Here is an 8,849-nt window from a genome sequence, read left to right on the forward strand (position 1 = left end):
AGCATTATGGAATTGAATGGTATTCATTTTACCACCAAAAAGAACGAAAAATATATGATAAAATGAAATTAATGAATCATGAATGGGTGCATGGACTGCTGATGACCCATGATAGCAACATGTTTGTACTGAAACATATATATAATCAAAAAATAATAATCAAAAGAAAGTAGTGTTAATGCTAATAAATGGTAGTTAATAAATAATGAGATGAGGTTATGAATATAACTAACCCATAAAAAGGTTGATGATAGAAAATAGAAAGATTCCACAAATAGGCATTTAAGAACAGTAAGCAGAGCAAGTACAGCCAGAATATATGTGTATTGCATAAAGTTATAAACACACACATATATATATATGGAAAAAGAAGAGTACGTGGAGACCTCAACACCGTCTGTTTGCCATAAAATTGTCGTTGTTGTTGTTGTTGTTGTTGACTTTGCTCTCTCTCTCTCTCTCTCTGTTAGCTGTTGTTGATCTTCTTGTTCTTGTTTGTTGTTTGAAGTTTTGAGCAACCATTTATCTTCCATTTCATTCCCTTTGGCTCTCTCTTTATCTGTTTTCTGTGTTTATCACTCGGTGATTGTTGTTGGTTTCTTCTGTTTCTGAGTATATATATCTTATTTGTTTATAACCCAAAAAAAGAAAAAGAAAGAAAGTGAAAAGCAGTAAGAGCAAGCAGTAGATTTGTTATAGTTTGAGCAACAGAGATTACAGAGCGCCATTTTTTTCGCCGGTTTTCTTGTGTTGTGACAAAGATAGATAGATTTACAGATAGACAGATAGACAGAGATACATAATATCCTTTGAGAAAACATAGGATTCTTTCTTTCTCTATTCACACCAAAAATATCTCTTTTCTTTTTTATCATTTTTAGTGGATTCATTTGATCAATTCAAAGCACTTTCTTTGCCTTTGGAGAGAGGCCATGGCTGCACCTCAATTTCAACAACAACACCACCCTCTTCACAACTGTAATCTTCTTCTTTCTTTTTTTCCTGTCTCTTTTTTTTGTTTAAAGAAGATGTTTGTGTTGTTTTGTTGATTGAGCCTTGACTCTGTAATTCTATTTTCTATGATCAGCGGTTAAGCCAGAAGAAGATAAAGAAAAAGAAGCAAACCCAGATCTTCAATCCCCGGAATTCCTTCATTCCAATCTGGTATGATCCCATTCTTTCTTTTCATTTCATTTCACTTCACTTTCAATTCATAATTACTTGTCATTTATCATCTCCTCAATTCAACAATTACTTGGTTTTTAGGCTTAAAGCTTAAACTTGAAGGCTTAGATTCAATTACCATATTGTGATTGGAAAAGTTGTAATGTTTCTTTTTAAGATTCATATATCTAATTTGTGAATATGGGTGTGTTTGTGTGTATCTCAAGGCTCTTTGCAAGGATGGAAGCACATCCGATGCAGCATCATGTATATCAACAGCAGGAGATACAACTGCTAGTGTCAGAAAAAGTGATGCAGATGCAGATTATGAATCCATGGCTACTTATCCAACCGCCACCTATTACGGATACAGCTATCCAGGTTTGATTGCTGCAGCTTCTCGAATTACGGTCCATGGTTCTTGTCCTATCATATCAGTACCTTAACATCTTAGTATTCACAGGTTATGATGTGGAAACCCAAGGATACTATGTTGGTGGAAGTGGGGTGGAGATGCAATACCCTGTAAGTTTTCCTTTATCTGTATACATCTGGATTCACATAGCTTGGATATTGGGAATTAGTTTATTGGTAGCTAACACAATTTGACAAGTTATAACACATTGATCTTATAGTCACTATTGCTTCGTTTAGGTCATGCAACAAGCAGATAATGGCTCTTTTGTCTACTTGATGCCAGGATTTCAGCCTGGCTATGATCCTTACACGCAGTACCTGCCCATAACTACAATCGGTAGTGATGGACAATATGTCGGTCAACAGATGTATCCCCCATTGAGCCCCGTGTACCAATCACCTATGGCTTCCCCTGGATATATGTCCTCTCCTCTTCCTTTTGGAGAGTTGGTCCCATCACCCTACATGTGGGATCCATCTCTTCTTGTTGGAGATGGAACATTTGGAAATGCCTACAATGGAGTTTTAGAAACACCAGTCTCTAAATCTAGTTTATCATCCCCTAGCCAAACTCGTTCTCCTCCACTCTCTAAATCCTTTAGGCCTTCAGACCTCAGCAAACTTCAGACAAAATCAGTGAACAAGGTAGAGTATCATTTCTTTCTGCTGGTGCCATTATGTCCTCATCTTGGGCAATTTTAATGATGTTTTCTACTGATCTTCAGGCCTCACTCCGTAGCCCGAATCTCCAATCAGAAGCACTAGCCAAAGGCTACTTTTCTGTTCCAAAGTTTCCAGTATATAACCAAGGGACTGGTGGTTTGCTCTATCCGAACAATCCGGTAACCTTAAAAGCAAATCCAAAGGGTTGGAGTGGCCCTGAGAAGTTGAAAACAAGAAGTAAGGCTAATGGTGTTAGAGATACTAATTTGTTCAATGAAAAGAGCCACGGTCCCAGAACAACCAATCCTAAAGGGGCATTGGTGTCTGGAGCTCACAAAGAGAATGGAAAGTGTGAAAGCATAACCTCTGTGATCAAGAAGGATCAGTATAACCTCCCTGACTTTCCAACCAAATATGAGCATGCACTTTTCTTTATTATCAAATCTTACAGTGAAGATGATATTCATAAGAGCATCAAGTACAACGTGTGGGCTAGTACTCCTAATGGGAATAAGAGGCTGGACAATGCATATCAAGATGCACAAGAGAAGGCGGCACAGAAAGGCTGCAAGTGTCCTGTGTTCCTTTTCTTTTCGGTATGCTCTATAATTTTGACCATAGTTTTGCTGCAGGAGTTTCCAATTGCACATTTATAGGCTTTTGGTCTCTGAAATGAGCGACTAATGCCTTCTTTTTTCTTTTCTCTACTTTGTACCATGTTTCAGGTCAATGCAAGCGGTCAGTTTTGTGGAGTAGCTGAGATGACTGGTCGTGTTGACTTTAATAAGAACATGGATTTCTGGCAACAGGACAAGTGGAATGGTTATTTCCCAGTCAAGTGGCATATCATAAAAGATGTCCCAAACCCACAATTACGACATATAATACTTGAGAATAATGAGAACAAGCCTGTGACCAACAGTAGAGACACTCAGGAGGTGTGCATAAGCAACTAGTTGTCAAGCATTGCTTGCTTTATTATGTTGTCTTTTATTTTTCAGTCAGTATAAACACCCATATAATCTGCGTTTGTCTCGTATTTCCAGGTGAAATTCCTTCCGGGTGTTGAAATGTTGAACATTTTCAAAAATCATGTGTCAAAGACATCAATATTGGATGACTTTGATTTCTACGAAAGCCGCCAGAAAGTGATGCAAGAGAAGAGGATCAGGCAGTCTACACCTTACTTTGATATGCAGGTTTGCCACTTCTCTTCCTTTCTTTCCACTCTTTTCTGTTAAGTAAATTGTTTTATAGTTTTCTAATGTTATCCACATGTTTAGGTGAATGCATGTAATTCTAGGACCATGTAGGCTTTATTGGGGGTTGGAGAGGATCTGGCAACCCTGTGTTGTCAAGATCGATGACAACCGCAGTTGGTGGAGTTGTTAATGTTAAGATTTGAAAGATGATTCTCTTTGATTAGAAAATGATCAAGAATAAAGCAGGGTTCCTTATTCAAGTAACAAAGTGAGGAGAGCGTTGTGCCATGTGCCATTGAAATTTTTGAAATAGGGAGTGACTTTATTCTATTCTTTTGGATAGGATAAGATAACCACTGCAATTTCTTTATGTTTGTTTTAAACTTTTCTAAGACACTTTGTGCATACTTGTCCCTCTTGGAATGTTGAGCTGAGGTTGTTATTTATGTTGTTGCAGCAGAAAATAGATGAATTAAGTATCAGTGCTGAGTAGGGGCCACAGGTTAGAGGCAAAGTGAAGGTATGAGGGAGATATGAGCATGTGACAGATTATACACCAGAAAACAGCAGCCGGATTGAGAAGCAGTTGAAATGTGTATATGCAGCTGAAAGCCAAGGGGAGAAAAGTGAAGATGTATTGTGGTTTTCAATCAAATAGAGATATGAAATGTTTGGCTTAGCTTTCAAGGCAGTTTATTTATGAACCCTAGAGCTTAGAAGCACCCACTGGTTGATATGGTTATGGAATCCAAGTCCTCTCTCCACTTTGCCTACTTACATTAGTTTTGTCTTTCAGCATAAAAAATGTATTTGGTTCTTGTCTCTGTCTCCCAACCCTCCCTCCTCTTTCCGTGATATTCACAAATGTAATTGTAAAAAGAAAAATGGTGGTAGTTCAATTTCTTAACAGATCTCGGAGTGGGAGAATAATTAGCTTGTTTCCTTTGTGGTTTTTTTTTTTTTTTTTTTTTTTCTGAAAGTGTTGCCTGGCTTGTAGAGCAGGTCATGTATATGCAGAATGACACCAAGAAATAATAATCCTCTTTCACCTTTCACTGTTTGGGTTGCCTGAGTTTCTAGTGTTTTAAGTCCTGGTCTTTTGTCTTTTAGCTCCAACTGCAATTACTTTTCACTGCATTTTGGAATAATGCCGAAGCATCATTAAATCCTTTTAACGTTGCAAACTTTAGAATTTAGATGAGTTGATTTATTATTAAGGAGTGTAAAGTAAACTTATTAGTCACTCTTATTTCTTTAAGAAATGAAAACTAACTTTAATTCTTGTATTTAAAACTTTTATTTTAATTGATGAATAGATCAATCCCTTAGTTGTTGCAGCTCTTGTTTGTGTCCATATTGCAACTCTTAATTTCCCACTCAAGAATGACGGTGGGTAGACCAGAAGCTCAAAGACATTCGCCCCAAAATCTCCAAATCCATACTACCTATCTAGTATCTAGTACCAATTTCCTCATAGCACAAACATAAAATAAGAGAGCTGTTATTTGCAAACCCTCAAATTTTTTTTTTGTACACCCCTAACAACCTAATTTATGAATTTACCTAATTGACAAAAAGAGAAATGACCAAAAAAGATAACCTTTATTATTTGAAAAAAAAAAACTCTCTTTACACACCCAACCCAACACTCTTACACACCCCACCCAATACTTTTAAACCTCAGCCAAAATAATCCTAAAACTCTCATTGCACACCCCCTCTCATAACCTCATCTCTTCATCTTTCCTCCATTAAACCCTAAGTTTTCTCTCTTGGTCACATATAGGGAATAATATTGTAGAAATACATATTAATTTTCATGAATAGAGCATTCACTCGTCCCTTATTCGCCTTCAGACGAGGTATGATAGTAATTTTTTGTGTTTTTTTTTCGTGTTTTTCATTTTTTGTTCGCGGTTCGTTCGGCGAACCAGTACCGAACTTTTCTCAATTGTTCGACAGATGGGTACCAAACACAACTAATATATTTGGTGGTTACCTGTCGAATGAAAATTACAAAAAAAATTAAAAAATCCATTCGGTGACTGTTCGCCGAATAAACTTATAAATTTCGACAGCAATTTACCGAAAGTTTTACATATATTCGGAAGACATCTGTCGAATGAAGTATTTTCTTTACGTAAAATCGATCTTGTTCGGTAGTCAACTGTCAAATGAAGGTTATTTGTTCGGCAGATTACTACCGAACAGATTCATTTCGTTCGATAACCTTCTACCGAACATACTGTTTTAACATCATTTTTATGTTTTATGTGTAGGATGATGAACAATATGAATAATATGGTGGTGTTTCTACTCAAAACAGCAAGGTTGAGGACTACATTAGGGTTGAGGTCGAGGTCGAGGTCAAGGTTTTCGAATACTCACATGACTATAGTAATGAATTCACAACAAATGAGGTATGAATTTGTTGGTTGGGAAATATATGTTGTAAATGTAGTTCACATAAATAATTATTTGGATATTTTTTTTGCATGAACCTAAGTATTTCACATAAATAATTAGGTAGTTCAATTATATAAATTAACCATAGTATTTGACATAAATAAAACCTTATCTAGTTACACAAACTACAAAACTATCAACGCATAATCATTGGCAGGGACGCCGTCTCGAACCGCGTTGGTATGTCATAGTGTCATGCAAGTGCGTTCTCTGTAAAATATGTTGCAAACTCTGAACCGATTGATAGAGGTGAGTAGGACGTGTGATAGCAACTTCTTCGCCCATGTCAATAATCGGCTGGGTAATCCGTAGCATACGAGTCTCGCGCTCCTAAAAGCCAAAATATGCCAACATTAGCAGATGCAGTCGGACAATGAGAAAATTTATTGTGTAAATTTACGTACCTGATAGTATGCAATATCCGATGTGGCGTGTGGGTCAAATGCACCTCTGCGAGTAGGGTTGTGAACGATTGGATGTGATATAGCGATGAACCAATCAATGTACCCTCTCACCGGTATACTGCGCGCCTCCTCAGACAACACGTGATTCCCTCATGCCTCCCACATACCAGCTAAATAATTATATATGGGTCTGTACGAGTGCGTATTCAAACCTCGAACCCCCTGAAAAACCGCACGTGGTGCAGGAGGGATAGTTTGTACCCTCCCAAACTGTCTAAGTACTCTCTCGGGACAATAAGGCTCAACAACATCAAAACACCTTATCATCCATGTGAAGAATGCTATAGCTGGCAATGAATGTGCTTGTCTTTGAGATTTGTATGGTTCCCAAATAACCTGAAAAAAAAAAAAAACAATAATATTATATAGTTGAAAACATTAACATAATAATATAATCCTAAATTTATAAAAAGAATTCTAAATTACAAATATACCTCGTCAGCCGACAAAACATCAAGTCGTTGCCGTATTCTTGCACTGCTTCAAGATCACTGCCATTATCCTGCCTTGGAGTCCAGCGGAGCGCACGAGGTGAATTCTCGAAATAATTCATATCGTATGATGGACCGAAAATGGTGTGCATGTGCTCGTACATCCAAGCCTCTATCAGTGTCATATATCCGCCGATTTGCTTAATACCAGCTCGAGAGGCAAATCCAAACTGCATAAACAACCATGCTAGGCATCCAGCGCTCCATGCATAATGGCTAACGGTGTCTAGATCAGTGAGCAGTCAGAGATATTGGACTTGTAACCTTGTGCCAGTCTTATCTACAAACAGAGTACAACCCAATAAATACAACAGATACGCTCAAGCTGCACATTGGATTTCATGCTCAGAGTCGCCATCAGTGACATCACTAAAGCACGTATGTAACCACTATAATCGTACGTACTCACCACCAAAGTCCATCAACTGCTCTGATGCATGATCCCCACTAACTCCTAAAAATGCAGTTAGTAGATATTCAGAATCAATGTTATCCTCAACAAGTGTAGCCACTGGTGCACCACCAACCGAAATGCTTAAAATGTTGGTTACATCATCTAGTGTGATGGTCATTTCACCAAAAGGTAGGTCGAATGTATTGGTCTCCAGATGCCACTTCTCAATAAAAGCGGACACCAACACTTTATCAATCGTACGGTAAGAACACTGAACCAGTGATGTCAACCCATAATTAATAACATATCATTTCAACCGGTCATTATCTGTTCTGACCCACAACTTCCACTCACGAAGCTTGGTGGTTTTGGACATGCACCTTAAAGGATCTCGTTCCTAATTCAAACATAACCAAAAAAATTCACTCATTATTATTGCAAGTTACACAAGCATATAATACCAACTGTTAAAGATCATACCTCGTTGTTCCAAATGGTAGCAGTTACGTGAGTTCCATAACTCCTCAACAGGGACGTGTCAATGGGACCTCCAAGGAAAGGCTCAACAAGCTTGTTCGGATTATCCTCATTATAATCCTCAACCTGAACCTCAGCTTGTTCAGGAACTTCCTCACGACTAGCTCGTGCTTGTACTAGCCTTCTTCGCCCAGAAGCTGTGGGTCGTGTTTTGTGCACATCATCGACAACATCGGGAACTTCCCCTCTAGATGAAGATGCACCACGTCTTCCTCTTCTTCTGTCCATCCTATATTTTCAAATAAGAAATTGAAAATTGTTTTAGCAAATATGAGATTTTTCAAAAGGTTTAAAAAAAAAAAAATTCAACACAGGTGGTTCGGCAGGTAACCACCGAACCATTGTTCATTGTTCGGCAGTTGGTTGTCGAACCAAGTAGCAACTGTTCGGCAGATGGCTGTCGAACCAATATGAATTGTTCGATAGTGATCTGTCGAACCAAAATAGTAAAATCCAAAATTTTTAATTCGTTCGGCAAACCAATGCCGAACGAGCTGCGAAATCAGAAAAAAAAAAAAAAAAAAAAAAAAAAACCTCAAAAGTCCTCACTACAAATCATCTCAAACAGACGAAAATGGTATTTGGGATGGATTAACTAATTGAAATTAGATAAAAAAGTATTAGATTTACATTTAAATAAACAAGAGAAATTTAGGTTATGGGAAAACTCACTTCTAGTGGCTGTGGTGGGGATAGGGGTGGCAGAAATTGGATGAGCCACTACTGGAGTTCACAACGGCACTAACGACGGCGATGACTGCGGTGATGAAGCCAGTGGTGAGTGTCGGCAATGGTGGGTTTAAGAACCGGTGGGGTGTGAAGTTGGGTGTGTGCAATGTGGTTGGTTGGTTGGTTGTGAGGTGAGATGGGGTGGGGTGGGGTAGGGAAGGTGTGTAGTGTAGATGTGTTTGTGGGGGTATGTAATGTTTGGATTTAGAGGGTGTGTAAGGAGAAATTTAAACATATTAGTGAGATTTGGGTATTTTGGTCATAACAGGGGTGTGTCAAAAAGAAATTTTATGTTCGAAAAACTAGTAAGGGATGTGTAGGA

At 38.1% G+C, this 8,849-nt stretch overlaps 1 protein-coding gene across 2 annotated transcripts; it reads left to right on the top strand.

Moving 5' to 3' along the window:
* The first annotated feature begins 388 nt into the window (after positions 1–388).
* Positions 389–4,501, top strand: ECT8 (evolutionarily conserved C-terminal region 8). Of its 2 annotated transcripts, none has more exons than XM_086255536.1 (9): positions 389–978; positions 1,088–1,164; positions 1,392–1,545; positions 1,628–1,689; positions 1,819–2,226; positions 2,307–2,840; positions 2,970–3,182; positions 3,291–3,443; positions 3,907–4,501. In XM_086255536.1, the coding sequence occupies exons 1-9, from the start codon at positions 933–935 to the stop codon at positions 3,937–3,939; spliced, it is 1,680 nt and encodes a 559-aa protein (XP_086111662.1). In that variant the 5' UTR covers positions 389–932; the 3' UTR covers positions 3,940–4,501. The 2 variants fall into 2 exon arrangements, with proteins under 2 accessions (XP_086111662.1, XP_086111658.1); XM_086255532.1 differs by having other exon boundaries at positions 391–978; positions 3,904–4,501.
* Positions 4,502–8,849: the final 4,348 nt, after the last annotated feature.

The sequence above is a fragment of the Dryas octopetala genome, chromosome 1 (genome assembly GCF_963921425.1).
Source record: "Dryas octopetala chromosome 1, drDryOcto1.1, whole genome shotgun sequence".
Lineage (NCBI taxonomy): Eukaryota > Viridiplantae > Streptophyta > Magnoliopsida > Rosales > Rosaceae > Dryas > Dryas octopetala.